General features: G+C 40.5%; 1 protein-coding gene across 4 annotated transcripts in view; it reads left to right on the top strand.

Annotated features, from left to right (window-relative positions):
* The window catches only part of LOC140212608 (F-actin-uncapping protein LRRC16A-like), a 345,618-nt gene that overhangs the window by 248,946 nt on the left and 77,104 nt on the right, over positions 1-19,568 (top strand). For all 4 annotated transcript variants that reach the window (XM_072283616.1, XM_072283615.1, XM_072283613.1 and 1 more), the window contains 6 exons: positions 6,799-6,892; positions 8,629-8,727; positions 10,142-10,270; positions 13,332-13,460; positions 16,950-17,125; positions 19,472-19,559. In XM_072283616.1, the coding sequence (XP_072139717.1) occupies positions 6,799-6,892; positions 8,629-8,727; positions 10,142-10,270; positions 13,332-13,460; positions 16,950-17,125; positions 19,472-19,559 (715 nt within the window). The remainder of the gene's footprint in view (positions 1-6,798; positions 6,893-8,628; positions 8,728-10,141; positions 10,271-13,331; positions 13,461-16,949; positions 17,126-19,471; positions 19,560-19,568) is intronic.

Below are 19,568 nucleotides of genomic sequence, written 5' to 3'. Positions count from 1 at the left end.
TGTGACAAATAAAGTTAATCTTTATCTTTAAATCTTTAGGAGTGCTACAGCAATTCATGATCAGGGAACCCCTTCAGAATCATGTTGAAAACTGTTTTAGTTTGTTTACTAAAGAAATTAACATGACTTTAAAAATCATAAATGAATGATATTTTGCACAGTGAGCAATGTCTAATTTCACACACAGCATCTAGTTTGCTCGATGTCCAGGATTCATTTTACTTTTGTCTATTCTTACGAATCTGTACCCTGGATAAATCACCCAGTATTGACAAATACACTTAATAATTTTAATATAAGTAATTAAATGTTTTAATGATACAGGCAAACTACTGGGTTTGAGAAATCTACTTAAATCGCTTATGAGTTAAACAGAAGGAAATGGTAGAACTAGCATTATACACGTTTTTTTAAAAAGTGAAATCAGAATTTTAGACTTGGTATAAAATGTAGCACTGATCTGATTTGTCGAAAGTTTGCAGAAAGCTTACAAACTGCATGCTGCAATTGAATAAGAATGCAGATGGCCATGCACCAGCACGTATGCAGGCTCACACTTGCGTCCCTCTCGATGCACGCTGTCAGACAGATGCTCACTCTGACAAATTGTCTGAACAATTTAGTTCACCTTCAGAATCAAAAAATTAGATTACTTCACTGAAATGTTCTCACTTTCAAGGTCTCTTCATCTCATGTCTTTGTTATGTATATTTGCATTTGCATAGTTCGTTGTCTTCTACACTAGTTGATCTTTTATTGACCTTGTTATAGTTACTATTCTATAGATTTATTGAGTATGCCCACAAGAAAATGAATCTCAGGCCGTATATAGTGACATATATGAACTTTGATGATAACATTTACTTTCAACTTTAGAACTTTGATCTATTTTCACTCTAGCTATTTGAAAACTTGAGAGTGGATAGGAATTGGAGATGGACTGCAGTTATATGTGTATTTCAGAACGATTTCAGTTAGCAAGTTGGTCAATTGTTTTCTAAAGAAATGGTGGAAGCAAATGGTAATGATGCAAATGGTAGATGTACTTTGAGGTGATTATACCTTAACAATATGAGGTAAATTCAGGATTTAGGAGGAGGACGAAAACTAGGAACCTTTCTTCCCCCTAAGTGTGTGATTGCTGCGATCTTCCATTATGTTAAGATTGTAATTGAATTTTTATAGTCATAGTCATACTTTATTGATCCCGGGGGAAATTGGTTTTCGTTACAGTTGCACCATAAGTAATAAATAGTAATAGTAATATTACTATTAGTAGATAGTAATAGTCATAGAAATAATAAATAGTAATAGAATAGTAATAGAAAATAGTAATAAATAGTTAAATAGTAATATGTAAATTATGCCAGTAAATTATGAAATAAGTCCAGGACCAGCGTATCGGCTCCCTTGGAGTGTCTGACCCTCCAAGGGAGGAGTTGTAAAGTTTGATGGCCACAGGCAGGAATGACTTCCTATGATGCTCTGTGCTGCATCTTGGAGGAATGAGTCTCTGGCTGAATGTACTCCTGTGCCCACCCAGTACATTATGTAGTGGATGGGAGACATTGACCAAGATGGCATGCAACTTAGACAGCATCCTCTTTTCAGACACCACCATGAGAGAGTGCAGTTCCATCCCCACAACATCACTGGCCTTACGAATGAGTTTGTTGATTCTGTTAGTGTCTGCTGCCCCAGCACACAACAGCAAACATGATAGCCCTGGCCACCACAGACTCGTAGAACATCCTCAGCATCGTCCGGCAGGTGTTAAAGGACCTCAGTCTCCTCAGGAAGTAGAGACGGCTCTGACCCTTCTTGTAGACAGCCTCAGTGTTCTTTGACCAGTCCAGTTTATTGTCAATTTGTATCCCCAGGTATTTGTAATCCTCCACCATGTCCACACTGACCCCCTGGATGGAAACAGGGGTCACCGGTTCCTTAGCTCTCCTCAGGTGTACCACCAGCTTCTTAGTCTTTTTCACATTAAGCTGCAGATAATTCTGCTCACACCATGTGACAAAGTTTCCTACCGTAGCTCTGTACTCAGCCTCATCTCCCTTGCTAATGCATCCGACTATGGCAGAGTCATCAGAAAAGTTCTGAAGATGACAAGACTCTGTGGACTGATTGATGTGGACTATGGACTGATTGCTTAGTGTATTTAATCTATCTGATAATGGTATGTCATGGGCTGATGGTAGATATCTCTGTGGACTTGTTTGCTTGCAGTTGTTTTGTATCTGTAAAAGGAAACCTGATCCATTTTACCACTGGCAGCACAGTATTAATCCTAAACTCTTCAGCTTTTCGCAGAATTAACGCTTTCCTTGATTACATGTGCAGGTACAAAGTTTTGTGAAACTTACCGAGGTTCAGATAAAATGTCGAAGTGGCAGTCAATTTTTGTCAAGGCAAGTGCGGCTTATGGGAAAGCATATCGAGCAGACGCATTGTCAGGTCTTGCTGGCTGAAAAACTTGTTGACAGAAATCATACTACAGAAGTTGTGTGTGTGTGTGTGTGTATATGTATGTATATAATATATAGGCGTGGCCAAGTGGTTTAGGCGTTCGTCTAGTGATCTGAAGGTCGCTAGTTCGAGCCTTGGCTGAGGCAGTGTGTTGTGTCCTTGAGCAAGGCACTCAACCACACATTGCTGTGTGACGACACCGGTGCCAAGCTGTATCAGCCCTAGTGCCCTTCCCTTGGACAACATTGGTGCCGTGGAGAGGGGAGACTTGCAGCATGGGCAACTGCCGGGCTTCCATACAACCTTGCCCAGGCCAGATTAACGGTTGCAAGAACATATAACATGGGATGATACATTTTGAAATCCTCACAGACTTGGTGTACATATCAGTACTTGGATAGTAAATGCTTGGGCCATTTGGCATTAACTTCGTTCTGCTTATATCTTCTGTCATTTATGAGACAACACTAGATATTCAGTGATAATAGTAAATCCTATGTGTAGCTTAATGCCTCCATGGTTTTTTTTGTAATAAATATAATCTATTTATATTAGTAAAGCTACGTTATTTAGGTTAATCAGTGAGATTATTAAATTGTATTTACTCTTAGCTCATTCAGAATACACTCACAAAAAAACAGAAGTGTTCAAATGATGGGAGAAGCTGCAGATTTTTTCAAGAGTGGTAGAGTGGAAGGTTTGGCATAATTTAAAAGGGTGATAAAGCATTATGCATCCAGTGTTCCTAAACTGAGGTGTGCAGGAAAATGTAAAGTGACATGATGAAAGAGAGCAAGAATGAAAAGACCTGTTTCTCAAGAAATCAGCAACAAAAAAGTGCAGTCAAGTATTTTGATGACACTTATTTCAGATAGTTCGTACTTAGTTACTGCTAGTTTTGAGGTTTCAAAGAGTATTACTCAGTGTGGAGAAACCACTCCGTGATGGGGGATATGTTAAAGAATAGAGTGAGCTCCTTTCCTTTTTGATGATTTTCCAGGAAACGAAAAAAAAATTCAGCACACTATGGATTTGGCAATGAGCAGAAACACAGTGAACAATAGGATATTAATGATAGGAATAAACATGGTGGAACAATTAACAAAAGGTATTAGTTCATGTGAATTTCTTTCCATTTGTCTTGATGAGACCATCACCGGCTAGACTAGCCTTTTAGTTCAATTTTGTAGGGGTGATGAAATATACACAGAGCTGGTTAACTTGGTAACATTACCTAAACACACCACAAGGACTGAAATACCTAGGCAATATTAATAAAATTGTCTAGTTGACAAGTTAACCTTTTAAAATTAGGTTTTTTTTGTGACAACTGATGGTGCACCTAGCATGAATAGTAGAAGCAGGTTTTGTTGATCTGTTTGCAAAAAGTGTTGGAGAAATGATCACACTGGAGAACAAATTTTTTTCAAGTGTTGCTTCCTCAGAATTTTTTTTGTTTATGATAGACCACTTAAAGCTGAACACAAATATAATTTCATACTACTTGTACCACATTGGAATTTGAGGAAACAAGAAATTAATTTTTATTGAATATAATGCATTTAATTGCATAATGGTGCTGATGCTTTGCAGTAGTTCAACTGAGCTAAAAATGTTTTGTTGATGATTTTCATTTGTACTCAGTGTCTGAGGTTTTTTGCTTAAGTGCCCAACAACAATCAGCCGGCATTGATGGATTCCATTTGCCCTGATACAGTTTCTCCACGACCGCAAACCTTTTATCATGCTCGTCACTGACAGCGCCAAGTTTTGGAGGGAAGAAGTCTAAATGGGAATGCAGAAAATGAATCTTTAGTGACATGTTGCACTTCGTGGTTTTGTATGCTTGAAGCACGTTGTTAACCAGCTTACATGTAGTTTGGTGCTCTGTAGTTGCCAAGAAAATTTTCAACAATATCCTTGAATTCTTTCCATGCAATTTTCTCTGGTCCAATCACAAGTTCTTCAAATTGCCAGTCATTGACAACCTGTCTGGTTTGTGGACCAACAAAAATGCCTTCCTTAATCTTGGCATCAGTTATTTTTGACTTTAATTATGAATTGAAATAACAAATTCAAAAAATGGTGTGTGATAGGGAAATTCCATGGTGATTTTCATGACCAGCTGCGCCAAATCCATAAGATAAACCCAAAAGTATTCAGGAAGCAAAATCTTTGTTGTCCAGTGTGAGCTTTCATTGTATCGGACACAAGGAGGCTTTGTGTTCAAAAGTTGGCCTTAAGGAACATGAGAAAGTGATGAAAATTGTAACTAATGCCATTAATTTTACTTCTGGGCGTACTTTGGGGGGGGGAAAAAAGGCAATTTCACAATTGACTGAGCAAAGTGAATTCAGTGTACACAGGACTACTTAGTGCTTTGGCTTAGTAGAACTTCTGTCCTTACATAATTTGTTGAATGTTTGGATGAAATTCATCTGTTCGTAAAGAAATGAAAAATGGTCTCAATGAATGGTGGGGCACATGTGAGGGTTTCTGTGGCTCACTCCTTCTGTTTCCTATGTTATAATGCTACACTTGTTCCATACTGGACTGAAAAGTAAATTCACTCTGCCTAGAAATTGAATTTCACTCTTGTGTAGCATACAAAATCATCAGTGATAAGTTAGCAAAAGTTTCTTCTTTGTATTAAAATACATGAGTGTGGTTTATACCAATTGCTATGTTAAAATTGTCCCATAGTGTTCTGAGCAGCAGATCTCTGCAGAGGGAATGGTTTAAATGTCATTGCCTCCAGGAACTGTGGTCTCTCAACCTTTAAGAAATTTTTCCCTGACCGCACAGAGTTGAGGGAAATCGTGGTTGGAGGTAAAGGAGGTAAAGCATACAGTACCTTCATGTATGGTTACACTACACCCCCACTGTGTCGTCTTCTCAATTTGATTCCTAAGTAATGAATGGCCTCACTCTCAGCGAGGCATGGGCTCGTTCAGCCAGAGGCCGCAACGTATCTGTGCTGTGCGTGACTTTGCAGGTCTTCAATAAACACTGTTTGTCAGCAATACATAACAAGTATATGTAGCTTTGAAAAGCCAGGTGCATGCATGTAGACAGTTACACATTAATATCCCAGCGAGGAGACTTTAACTCACTTCTTGATAACCTGCTGTGGTTTATGTTCTTTGTTTCACCAGCTGTTGTAAATGAAGGTTGTCAGCTGCATAGCCTTGCTGTAGTATATTATGCTCATAAAACAAAAGCAATCATGCATTTTGACGACATCATCACGTATGTAATTTGCACATAAAGTTAGTAGCAAACGAGATCCAATTTCTACCTGGGTATCATTGAACCATTAGAATGGTTGGCATCATGTCCCAATGCCATAGTGAAGCTTTGGAATCCAAAGTTCAAAGTCAATCTATTATCAAACTATATGTGTGTCACAATACACAGCCCTGAGACTCATTTCCTTGTAGGCATACTCAATAAATTCAAGAACCATAATAGAACCAATGGAAGACTGCACCAACAGGACAGACAGCCAGTCTGCAAAGGACAACAAACTGTAAATACAAAGCATATAACAAAGAAACAAACAATAAATATCAAGGACTTAAGATGAAGAGTCCTTGAAACTAAGTCCTTTGGTTGTGGAACAGTTCAGTGATGGGGCGAGTGAAGATATTCCCTCTGGTTCAGGATCCTGATGGTTCAGGGGTAAGAACTGCTCCTGAACCTGGTGGTGTGAGTCCTGGGGCTCCTGTACCACCATCCTCATGGCAGCAGTGAGAGGAGAGCATGACCTGGGTGGTGGGGGTGATGGATGCTACTTTCCTACATAAAGCTCCGTGCAGATGTGCTCAATGGTGGGGAGCACTTTACCCGTGATGGACTGGGCCAAATCTACAACTTTTTGTTGGATTTTCTGTTCAAGGCCATTGATGTTTCCATACCATTCAATATGCTGTCCACCATGTATCTATAGAAGTTTGTCAAGTTTTAGATATCATACTGAATATTCACAAACTTCTAAGTACAGGCACTGCCGTGCTTTCTTGTATTTGTACTTATACGCTGGGGCCAGGACATGGCTTCTGAAACGATAACATTGAGGAATTTAAAACTGCTGACTCTCTCCACCTCTGATTTCCCCTAAAGAGGACTGGCATATGTACCTGCACTTTCCTTCTCCTGAAGTCAATAATCAGCTCCTTGGAGTTCCTTCTGACTCAGTTAAATGAATACCACTAAGTGGGATAAATATATATTCATCAAGGTCTATCTGTATTTGCAATTAAAATAAGCAGTAAGCATGTGATGTGCTTTGACTGGTGTTAACCCTATTTTTCTTCATTGTAGGAATTATACCCTGAGGTTCATGCCTATCCCTGTCAATGATGCTTCCCAGGCATTGAAGGCTAATCCGGAAAAAACAGAGGAAGCCCTACAAAAGGTAGAGTTCTCCCACTGTCTCCAATCTGTATCTCAAGTAATTTAGTCACAGTACCTCGGCCCCACGAAATATCCAAACTATTTCTGTTTTGAGGCCTCCCATTCTCCTGGCAATCTTTATTTTCACTCCCCCTGGCTCAGAAGCCCTTTGAGTTCACCAAAGTTAACTCTCTTCCAGTTGAGCATTGTCACATTTGCTTGACGCTTGTGTTCCTTCTCATAAGCATTATTTTTACTGAATTAAGATTAATTGTTTTCCCACTGAAACATCCACTTGTCCCACTTCACTCTTCCAGTATTGCTGCCTTCTTCACCTGACCAAGAGAGTTCCTTTATAGGCTGCTGAGGTACTACATCCCTTCTCTGCTGTTTATTGTGATTTTCTCTACTGGGCCCCCGACCAATCTGTGACCTACTTGTGACTTTAGCCAGAGTAGTTGATCATAGCACTCCTACACTTAATTTCTTTCCCCACCACCATGTACAGTCATATCCTGAGCATTTGTTTGCCAGATGATGTAATGATTTTGCTTGTCCTGCACTCCTAACGTGTTCCATATATTTCCTGAATCATTCTCCTAGACAATGGGTTTAGGTGGCACCTAGAGTATCACGTACAGCTTTGCTCACCCTGTTATGGGAAAGACATCCGTAAGTTGGAAGAGTGCACAGAAGATTTACAAAAATGTTGCCAGAACTGAAGGCCTGAGGTGAAGGAAATCCTATAAATAAAATAGCCCTAACACACAGTTCAAGAGCAGTACCTATTATAGAGTGACTAATCCAGTTGTTTGCTATTAGAGGATGCTAATTTTTAAAAATAAAGTGGTGATAATGATAAAGTGTGCCGAGTATACTTTATTCTTTATCTTAAACAATATTAATACATAACTTACTCACTGCTTGAAACACGGCTGGCATTTGGGGCAGCAATGAAAGTCCTCCATCTCTGGTAGTGTTCAGGGCTTCCTCTCAGGTTTTCACTGCTGCCAGTCATGCAAGTCCTGGGTGGAGACTCAGGAATACTGTTGCACACAGATGCAGAAAGATTCTTCATTGCTGTTTCCATAACAATTTTGCTGAACATAGATCATAGAAATTTACAGCACATTACAGGCCCTTCAGCCCACAATGTTGTGCCAACCATGTGACCTACTCTAGAAACTGCCTAGAATTTCCTTACTGCATAGTCCCCTATTTTTCTACTGATCAGAGTTGTTAGCCCTGGGCTCAATCCCCGAAACTGGAGTACCAATTGACCTCTCTTAATCCGTCCTCTACCCTCTGACCTGTTTGGCATGGGTAACCCTACTGGAGCCAAAGCATAAGGCCCTGACTCCAGCCAACATAGCTCTCTGGGTCATTGAGGCACGCTAGGTTCCAAAGCCTACGACAGGTTGTGGTCCTCTTGGAGAATTAATATGTAATAACTCAAAATATATGGTCAAATCACCCATGCTAATTGTTGACCAACAAACCAGCTCCATGGCGTCGCATCAGAGCAAGGTTCCCACCACTATCTGCCCCCACGCTAAGTCTGTAAAGAACATTGACGTCTCATTTGGCTCTGCTCCAAGCCTCTCTGCTGGTAAGCACACTGATTTGTTTCTGCAAGTTGGTGACATTTAAAAACAAGCAAAAACTATTTAAGCACATTTAAAGGAAAGACTAGAAACAAAGGTAATAAATCCTGCCGATGTATCGTAAAGTCCTATGATTTTTCTGTCTTCATTCCAGATTGAGAACTATCTGCTGCGGAATCATGAGACCAGAAGGTACCTGCAGGAACAAGCCTACAGGTTACAGCAGGGTATAGTCACCAGTACTACTCAACAGGTACGAATGTAATCAAATACACCGGAAACCTGTAAACAATTCAAACCCTGCGAGCAGAAAAAAGAAATTCCATGGGTTTGATGGAGAAAGCTTCAGACTGCAAGAATATTTCTGTACACCTTGTCCAGGCCTTCACATTTAACTGTGCAAGTTACCACAGCTGTGCATGATACCCTGTGGCATTTTACCTTACAACATAATAGGAGGCCGTTCTTCCCATTGAGTCCATGTCAGCTCGCAGGGGAATGCCTTTCCTCCACTAACTCTTCCTGTAACCTATTCTGCCTACATTTCCATTAACTTCTCCCAGGTTCAACCAATAAGCTATACAGTAGGGAAAAGTTAGGGTGAGGACCCCTATCACCCAGGACATGCCCTGTTCTCATTGCTACCATCAGGAAGGAAGTACAGAAGCCTGAAGACACACACTCAGTGATTTAGGGACAGCTCCTTCCCCTCTGCCATCCGATTTCTGAGTAGGCAATGAACCCGTGAACACAACCTCACTACTTTTTTATTTTTATTTTTGCACTATTTATTTAATTTGGCTATTATATATATATATATATATATATATATATATATATATGCACACACACACATTTTCTGTAATTCACATTTTTTCTCTATTATTATATATTGCATCGTACTATTCCCTCAAAGATGACAAATTTTATGACACATACTGCTGATATTAAACCTGATTCCGATTCTGAGATCCAGACTGCAACAGTTAAATGGAATTGGTTCATTTGAGGACATTGGTAAAAAAGGGGGATTACTTAAGGGGCAATTGCTTGATGGAATTGCAGCATTCATCCCAATTTAAGAAAGCCGATTTGGAAAAGTGAATCCAGCTAGACATGCATTCACAAGAAGATTGATGAGTCAAGGAATGGTAATCGAATGATAAATTTGATTAGACTGAAGGGTTAGGAGCAATGCTGGGAGTCATCATGAAGGTAGCTCAAATATTCCATTCTTTAAAATGACATTATTGATTGTTTTATCAATATTTAATTATGTTTTATCAAATTAAGGGACAAATAAATGTGTTGGTCACTGCCACAGGACTTCATGGAAAAGCTCTAACAGAATTTTTCTGTAATAGCCATAATAATTGTTTGCTTTATGATACAAAGAATGTAATTATTGTACAATGACTTAAGGCCCACATTATGCAAGCAGAAAAGTAAGAATTGCACAATTCAAATATTGCTTACAGTAATGTAACTATTCAGTTGAAAGAAATGTGACTATAAATATCCTTTGAAGGACAGATAGCCAAACAGACAGTGGAAGGATCTATTACTTGATCATGGCAATTAAACACTTGAGTAGCTGATTTGATGTGCCATTTTCAGTGTTTTAACTGCAGTATTGATTCCACGATTGACGCGCTGTTTGTCAACAGATGATTGACCGGATGTGTGTAAAAGTACAGGATCATCTTAACTCGCTGAGAAATTCAGCAGGAGACGCTGTGCAGGAAGATGTGCGACTTGCTGAAAACTTCATGAGGGATGCCAAAAATTCCAAAACGGTTAGACAAATTGTTTAAGCTGCACATGTTTAAGCATTTATTTCTGTGAACTAATGGATTTATGAAGCATTTGGAGTACTTCTTTATTCATGAATAATAATCTGACACTAACGTAGACAAACTCTAGGTGTAAATACCTTACGCGGAATGCTAAATACTGGCTCGTTTTCTGTAATAGTACTTCACTATCAATAGAGTTTGAACTGCAGAGCCTGCTGCCTCCAGAAGAATTTGAGTGCTATTCACAATAGGCTGGTAGATCCGAGGCGCGCACATTATTTCTTGCTCATAGTGCAAAGTGGCAAGTTGTGCAAACGGTTTACGTGACTTTCTCTGCACCCACCACTTTGTGGCTAGGCACAGCTCGGATGCCATCTATAATTTTACTGATGATACAGCTATTGTTGGTGGAATTTAAGATGGTGAAATGGAGGCGTATAAGAGTGAGATAGATCAGCTGGTTGAGTGGTGTGGTGACATTGAGTGCAAGATCAATGTCAGTAAGACCAAGGAATTGATTGTGGACTTCAAGAAAGGGAAGTCGGGCCAATTCGAGGGATCAGCAGTGGAAGTGGTGAGCAGTTTCAAGTTCCTGGGTGACAATATCTCTGAAGGTCTATCCTGGGCCAACGTATTGATGCAATTACAAAGAATTATCAGGAAGTAGAAGTTTGATATGTCACCAAAGCCTGTTGTAAGTATCTACGGATGTACCGTGGAGAGCATTCTAATTGGTTGTATGGAGGGGCCACAGCACAGGATCGGAAAAAGCTGCAGAAGGTTGTAAGCTCAGCCAGATCCACCATGGGTACTAGCCTCCCCAGCATCCAGGATGTCTTCAGATGGCAAAGCCTCAATAGGTCAGTGCCCATCACTGTACCCCCATCTCCCAGGACATGCCATCAAGGAGGAGGTACAGGAGCCTGAAGGCACACACTCATTGTGTCAGGAACAGCTTCTTCCCCTCCTGCATCACATTTCTGAATGGACCTTAAACCCATGTACACTACCTCACTTATTTTTTGCACTACTTATTTAATTTAAAATTTATGTATATATTATTATAATTTCTAGTTTTTTAATTACTATGGAATGCAATATACTGCTGCTGCAAAATGACAAATTTCGTACATATGCCGGTGATACTAAATCCAATTCTGATTCTGGCTGTTCTGTGTGGTGAGCCATCAAACCATCATCCTCAAGTCAGATTCCTGATACCAGCTTACAATCACCTCAGGAAGGTCCCTATTTGGAGTAGGGTCTGCTGTTGCTGCACACTGCAGGGGTCACTCAGCCTAGACTGGAAATTACGGAAGTTGGTTCCAAATCCAAGTCATATCCGTCTTTATTTTTCATAGAAATTCTGATATAGAGTATCGTGAACAAAGTAGAGGTGTTTTGTAATCTAGATCTTGGGCAATAGAACTGCCTCTTGCTCGCCTCTTTCATCCTTTCTACCTCAATTGAACAATCCTGAGGCATGGCAAAGGTGAAAATAGTAAATCTTAAGGTGTAGAGAAGAGCATATGACCTATCTTGTCAGTGTTAACAATAAGAGAGCAATTTAGCCCAGTCCCATTTCCTAGCTGTCATTCACTGGCCTGCAGTTTACATCACTTCCATTACTGATTGAAATACTTATTAAATGTTTTGAGATTCTCTTCTTCCACATCCCTCTGGGCAGTAAAAACTTTACTGAAGTACGAAGGCTTTTAGATGAATCTAATAGCTTGTGATCACCATTATTAATACTAGCTTTTCAGTGCAGAAGTTAAATTCCCCAGTTGCCATGGTAAAATTTGAGCTTGTGCCTCTAAATCTGCAGCAGAAGTGTATGGATCACTAATCCAGTAAAATGACCACTATTCTATTGAGCATCTATTCCCTTCAGTCCGAGAGAAACTGAATAAATTTCTTCTAATCCCTAATGTGGTGATTGTGTACTCCATTATAAGATGAGAAGGCTATGGGTAATAACATCATCAGAGTAAATTTCCTGCAGTAGGTTTTTGCAAGTACATAGTATTTTGTACTCAGTAAAGGCTGATCATTTTTAGCACCCTTCAGCTGTGTGATGAATGGTCATCTTGAGTTGCTTTATTTGAAGGCATCTGTTAGTCTTGCGAGACCATGGATCTGCACCTGGAAAGTCTTCACTCTCCAGGGTGCAGGCCTGGGCAAGGTTGTATGGAAGACTGACAGTTGCCCATGCTGCAAGTCTCCCCTCTCCACGACACTGATGTTGTCCAAGGGAAGGGCAAGGGCCCAATACAGCTTGGCACCGGTGTCATCGCAGAGCACTGTGTGGTTAAGTGCCTTGCTCAAGGACACAACATGCTGCCTCAGCTGGGGCTCGAACTCACGACCTTGGTCACTAGTTGAATGCCTTAACCACTTCGCCATGTGCTCACAGTTGCCTTATGTAATGATTGAAATACTGTGCAGAATAGGCCCTTTCAGCCCTCTCAGCTCTCTCAGCTGCGTTGCCCAGCAGTGCCCTGATTTTAATCCTAGTCTAATCATGGGACAATTGACAATGACTAATTAACCTACCAACCGGTACAAGTTTGAACTGAGAGAGGAAACCGGAAAACCCGGAAGAAACCCACGCGGTAACGGAGAGAACATACCAACTCCTTACAGGCAGCGGTGGGAATTGATCCCGACTCACCTGTACTGTAAAGCGTTGTGCTAACCACTACCCTTTTGACATTCAGAAATGGTGTTAGGCAATTGTGGCGGGGAGGGTGGGAGGAAGAAAATATGGTGGGGAAAAATGTGAATAATTCAAATAATTCAATGATTAATCTTGTGTTGTAACTCATTAAGCACAGGTTGTTGCTTCCAAACATATCCGTTCACTGCAAAATCTGGCTTGGCGAAAGTCAGGAGTAAAATCTAGTACATCCTCGTACACATTTCTCAACTCCACTTGGCCAGATAAATGAAAGAGATGCTGTTGATTAAATCATTCCACTGTAGTATTGTTCATAATTCTGTCATCGTAATGTCCAATAGTGAAGGGGTAACTCATGTAACAAAATACCTTTGCCTTCAGCTGTTGCCAAATCTTTACCACCTGCGAGGAGCTTCTTGGACTGGTTTCAGTAGTTCATCCAATCCCATTGAGGAAAAGTTGGAATCCATGGCTGGAGAAGTCACACGGGTTGTGGACGAACAACTCAAGGTACATGCATGTGATTGGAATCTTAATCTACCAGTTATTTCAAACCCATGTTGACTATTTTCTGGTAGCTTTAATGATATAGGATCAGCAGATTCTAAAATATACACCTAGCTGTAAATACTAACAAGTTTAGGATACTTAATGCCACACAAGAGTAAAAATTCCAATCAGCGTTATTCAGCTTATTATGCAAAGCGCCTATTCAATGTGTTCATCCATCGTAACATCGATGAGGACCTTGACACCATTTGATGGTGTCGAGACTAGCGCATGATTTGGATTTAAGTGAGGGAGAGTTGTGCAGTGTCAGCCTCACTCTCTGTTCCCAATTCCCATCTGGATCCAGTGGCAAGACAGAGTTGAGATGGCTGGAGATGGGACTAGGTGCAGTGGATGACCAGGAAAACTTCTGTGTCTTGTCCTGCTCTACACGTTCCATGACGCTTGCAAAGGCCGCCTTCTTGACCTTTGGACCTTATATCGGTCTTGTCCGGTCAATTCGCTGGAGTCTGTCTTCACATGCTGGGATAGACAGCTTCCTATCTCACCGAGGGTTTGAGACCCGTCGGCTACCCTCACCTGGTTTAGTCAGCTTGTGGAAGCCGTTGCCCGGGGTGTGGCTGCTGTCACATGCAAACAGCTACGAGGAGCCACAGGTGAGAGCTGAGTGCCAGGTGGGGACCAAAGGTGGACAAACTGCCTTGAAAAGAATGCGGCATGTTCCCCTACCGGAGGTGCTACCCCTCCCTGACACCCCATAGACCCCAAATTCAATAGTGACTGCAATGCCTATTCAATAGTGACTGCAGCAGTACCAGAATGATGGGCTTATATAGCATAGAAACAGGAACTTCCGGCTTTCGAGGCCACACCATCAGTCATTTGCAGTATTCTCCCAACATTCCCATTGACTTTCCTCAGATTCTAAAACACAAGGAAAACTCAATTGATTTTCCAATCTTAAATCTTTTTTTTTGTGCCCATTGTACTGTGCTGATTAGACAAGAGTGTTTGGGAATCATAAAATCTCAATCCTTTTCAAGATGCACAAAATGCTGGAGGAACTCAGGCCAGGCAGCATCTAGGAAAAGAGTACATGGTTTTGGCCCTAAATGTCGACTGTACTCTTTTCTGAGATGCTGCCTGGCCTGCTGAGTTCCTCTTGCATTTTGTGTGTGCTGTTTGGATTTCCAGCATCTGCGGATTTTCTCTTGTTTGTGATTGGATCTCAATCCTTTTAGTCATTGATTAATGTCTGAAGCAAGTAGCATGTCCGTCTTTCAATGATGGAGGGATAACACCTAGATCAGTTAAATAATGAGATGAAACTCATCGATGTGGACTGTGCTGTTGGCATTCCCTGGTGCTGATTGGGCTGGAGGCTGGACACACAAGATTCAGTGCTTGCCTATTTAACTGGCATTAAATCCAGGACTTCCACGTTGGTGCTAAGAAACAAGGAAGTTTCACTGACAGATTCAGAATTGAGGCATCAACGGAACCCAGTCCTACTTAATTCCCCAGCAATTACTCCAGTGAATTGCCTCACAGGTTCTGAGTCTGAGAAGTTATTGATTTCCCTGCTTATGGTAAGGCATTGAATTAGGGAGCAAAGGGGATCTTCTTTATAAATTATTTGACCTTTTTTTTTTCTTGTATCTTGTAGCATTTTCATTAAAATCCTATGAGAATATTTTAAATTGTTTCCCTCAGTCTTAACAGGGTTTTTTTTATGTAAGTGCGTGAAAAAAATTTTGAAAGCTATTAGCTTTCAGCTTTGACAGGTGGCAAAGCTCAACTGACAACAGAAAATTGGCCTTTGTTCGTCCTGGGTTCAACACGTTTACCAAAGAATTGTTGCTGCTTTGTTACTTGTGTTCAGTTTTATTTTGTTCCGTGTTGTACTGCCAAGCATTATGGGCATGTGATGTTGGCATCGAAATATGTGGCAACACTTGCCCCCAGCACATCATAGGTTGTTAATGTGATTATTTCACTGCGTGTTTCAATGTATATGTGATAAATATATCGGAATCTGAATTTTGATGATTTTATGCATTTAGCTCCCTTTTGTGATTAATTTGTAAATATATCAAATAGATACAAATGCATCCTCATGTCTTAGTTAACGATTGAACCATCAGTGACACAACTGTGCCCAAAGCTCATGCACACAAACTGAGGACTGAACAACTATGTGGAGTTGAGTTGCTTGGGCTGTGTGAGCTGAATTACAATGACATGTGTTCAGTGGGCCATGTATGGAGGGCTACAGTAAATGACAGAGAAGTAAAGCTACAAAGGGATTTAAACAAAAGTGTGGGAAATAAGCTCTTCTTGGGCTTCCAGCTGGGTACAGGTATTAATTTTAACTGACGTTTCGATGACAAACTCTGCCACCTTCATCAGGGATTTGTCTGGTGATATTTATACCCCCATCGTCTGTTCCTCCTGATTGGTTAGTCACCGTCCAATCAGGTATCCGCTGTTCACCTTGTTTACAATCAAATTCCAGTTCTTACTTGGAGTGAGACCTTCATCTATGTTAAAATTCTTCTCCACTAGTTTTATTTCAATGGCTTCCTTAACCAGGCAGCCAGACAGGACGCATGCTGGAAACTCGCATCAAGGAGCACAGAGGTGTATCTGTTTGGGTTACCCAGGGAGATCAGCAACAGCAGAACTTTGCATTTGCAATGGCCATAGGATTGACTTTGATTACATAATACTACTGTGCCCGCCAGTGGCTTTTGGTACAGTTTGGTGAAGGAAGCTATTGAAATAAAACTGGAGGAAAAGAGTTTTAACAAAGGCGAAGGTCTTGTTCTAAGTAAAAACTGGACTTTGATTATACACATGGTGGGACAGCGGAATCCTGATTGGATGAAGACTAACCAATCAGGAGGGACAGACGTCAAGGGTATAAATACCAGCAGACTAGTCATGCCCAGGCATGGTCCCTGACGAAGATGGCAGAGTTTGTCATCAAAACGTCAGTTAAAATCAATACCTGTACCTGGCTGAAGCCCGAGAAGAGTTTATTCATCATGTATGCCAGGAAAGCACTAGATTCTTTTTCTGAAGAATGGAAATTTTGGTCTGATTGGTTTTCAGTAGCACTAGAAGAGTTTGTAGGGCAAGGCCGGACAACAAATCTTGATCTCAGCTAAAGTTATTATTGAAGAGTATTTCTAAGATCTATTTCATAGAGTGTTTACAAGTCAGATGCAGGATGTGATTCTGCTAAAAGTAACTCAGTAGATCTGTAGCTTTGTGCTATTAATTGCTGTAAGTGGATTTCTTAGAGCTCCCCCTTAAAAGAATACTGAGCAGATAATCGTTAATTGAGCTTCCTCTGTTTATCAGACAACCAATTTAGGCACTTGCGTGAATGACCACTTCTGCCAAAACCCCTCCACCTGTATGAATGTTAGCTTGCTGCCTGCATACAGCTTTAACTTCTGATTTTTTTTTTGCTTTCCATTACAGATTATGTTGGAGTCCATGGTAGACGCAGCTGAAGGACTCTGCCCTCACGTGATGAAAAAAGCCCACCTGCGGCAGAATCTAATAGAGGCCACCACTGAGAAAGTTTCCATCCCACGGACCTTTATCAAGAATGTTCTGCTTGAGCAATCGGGCATCGATATTCTTAATAAAATTAGGTATTTTAACACTTACATTCTAAACAGTGCAGTGGTATACTAATTGCAGTAGGCTGATGAAATCACTCAATATATCAGAATTTATGTATGTGATGAGTTTAAAATCATTTATTGAAACACACCAGTAATTCAGCATTCAATTGTTCGTAAAACCCAGTGTTTTTAGTATTGGGCTTATTAGTTTGGACGGTGAACCGGGTCTAGACTGTGAGCAGGGTGAATGGCTGGTACCATAGTCGGAATCCGAGATATTGGGGGTCAGGAACATGGGTTGCTGGGTCTGCAGCAAGAGCCAAAGTCTGAAATGCTTACATATTTCCTGTTCCCTTTATACTCAACCCTTTTCACTGGAAAAAGCATTGTATCGCTGTGTAACATGTTTTTAAGCAAAATATGAATCTCTTTGGGTATTAATAAGAGTAAGATCCAGAAATTCTGCTAGTCTGGCCTTACCAAAATCCAAAAAGAGTTGGATAATTAAAGGTTTACTGTATAAAATTTACTCCAACGCGATAGATGCTGGAGCAACATTTCTCCTGGCTGGGAAATCTAATGCTGAGAATGATAACGTCAGAATAAGACTATTGAGGATTGAGATAAGAAAATATTTCTATAAAATGGTACAAATAATTGAAATTTCCAAATTTATCATGTTAGTGATAGTCCCATGCTGAATATGTCAGAAAGATATGGGTGTTTCTAGGTTAACAGAGGAAATACATTCCTGAAAAAAAAATTTGTAAATTAGAAAGGCTGACTGAAGTGCACTCTGCTACCATGCATTCCATTGGGTGGAGAATGTTAATTTTAGAACAAAAAAGGTTGTAAATCAAAGGTATTTAAAGATTCAGTGGCATTATAGCAGAAATTTGTAAATACAACATTTGTTAGAGAGCGCCTGCATTTGGATAGCAAAAGAATTTTAAAAAAATTATGGGCAAGTGTGGGAATGTGGAGTTGACGTAGAAGTTTTTTTTTGTAAACTTATGGCGGAATGGGCTTGAATACTTCCCATATTCCTCTTCCTCGTATTTTAGTAGAATTGCACTGAAAGTTAGAATGTGTTGGATTCTGATACTTTTGATCCAACGTTCTTTCTGATGTCAGGAAAGTGGCGTAAAGCTTGTTGCTTCACCATTGATTTATTAAGCGCTATTAGAAGAAAGATAATTGGAAATGGGAAGTGGTGAGAGTCCAAAAAACAGAGGAAAGGAAGAAAAAGAATAAAGATAGCAAGCAAAATGTGCTCTGCTCTTCTTGTAGCCCAGACATAAGAGACATTTGATTCGAATTTGTAGATTTACCGATCAGATAGCCCCCATTCAAATAAGGCAATACCAGAGAAACCTCCAGAATCACGTGAAGAACTATAACAACTGGAGGACACACTGAACAATTGCATGCAAGCCCCATGTTGGAAGCCAACAACTCATAGTGGAAATGGGGCTTATCCCTCTCTTCCACGTAATTTGTTAGGATCTTGTTATTTGGGGTATGGTTTTCCTGCTGAGGACCTTGCCTTTACTTCCTGAGTCTAGAAGCAAATGAGACACTTCAGAAGCTCATTTTACTCCAATTTTGTTCCCATTTTATGGTGTTGCGAGCGGTGTAAGAGAGATTAAAAATCTTGCTGCAGCTTTAGAATAGGTAAGCAACGGTAGCGTAGCGGTTAGCGTGACGCAATTACAGCTCGCGATGTTCTGAAGTTCAGAGTTCAATTCCAGCACCGTTCTGTAAGGAGTCTGTAAACGGTCCCCCCGTGGAATGCGTGTGTTTTTCCCCCAGTGCTCAGGTTTTCTCACACAGTCTAAAGGTGTACTGGTTAGGTTAATTGGTCATTGTAAAATGTCCTGCCATTAGGTTGTGGTTAATCGGGATTGTCAGGGGTTGCACAGTGTGGCTGTAACGGCCAGAAGGGCCTACTCTACACTGTATCACATAGCTAACAAGTGACACTGCTGATGCCTTGGAAAAAGTAACAATAGAAACAGTCGGCTGGCTTGAGGGGCCTGGTGGTCGTCTCCTGCCCTTGAGTTTTTTACGTTCTTGTTGACCAAATTTCTAGCATTCCTTGAATGTTGAATCGCAACAGTTTCTGAATGAGCCAGTCAGACTATTGGGGAGGTGGGGTCCTTACCCAGTTCCTGATCGAAAACTCCTTAAAATTTCACTTTTAATTGAACATGCTCTTTGAGGGAAGTGAAAATGTGGAATGGGACTGATCATAAGTTGAAGTTATAGGGAACTTAAAGGCTGAGGGAAATATATCTGTATAAACATGAAGAGTTTCCCCATGTTACAGAAGGTGATTGAATTCTGTCTGTTATCTTTGCAATTCTCATGCAGTGAAGTCAGGCTGACTGTTGCATCGTTTCTGTCTGATCATATAGTAGATGAAATCCTGGAAGCACTTTCAAGCTCACAACACAAACTGGTAAGTGGC

Source organism: Mobula birostris, chromosome 19, assembly GCF_030028105.1.
Source record: "Mobula birostris isolate sMobBir1 chromosome 19, sMobBir1.hap1, whole genome shotgun sequence".
Taxonomy (NCBI): Eukaryota; Metazoa; Chordata; class Chondrichthyes; order Myliobatiformes; family Myliobatidae; genus Mobula; species Mobula birostris.
This window is presented reverse-complemented; position numbering and strand designations above follow the sequence as displayed.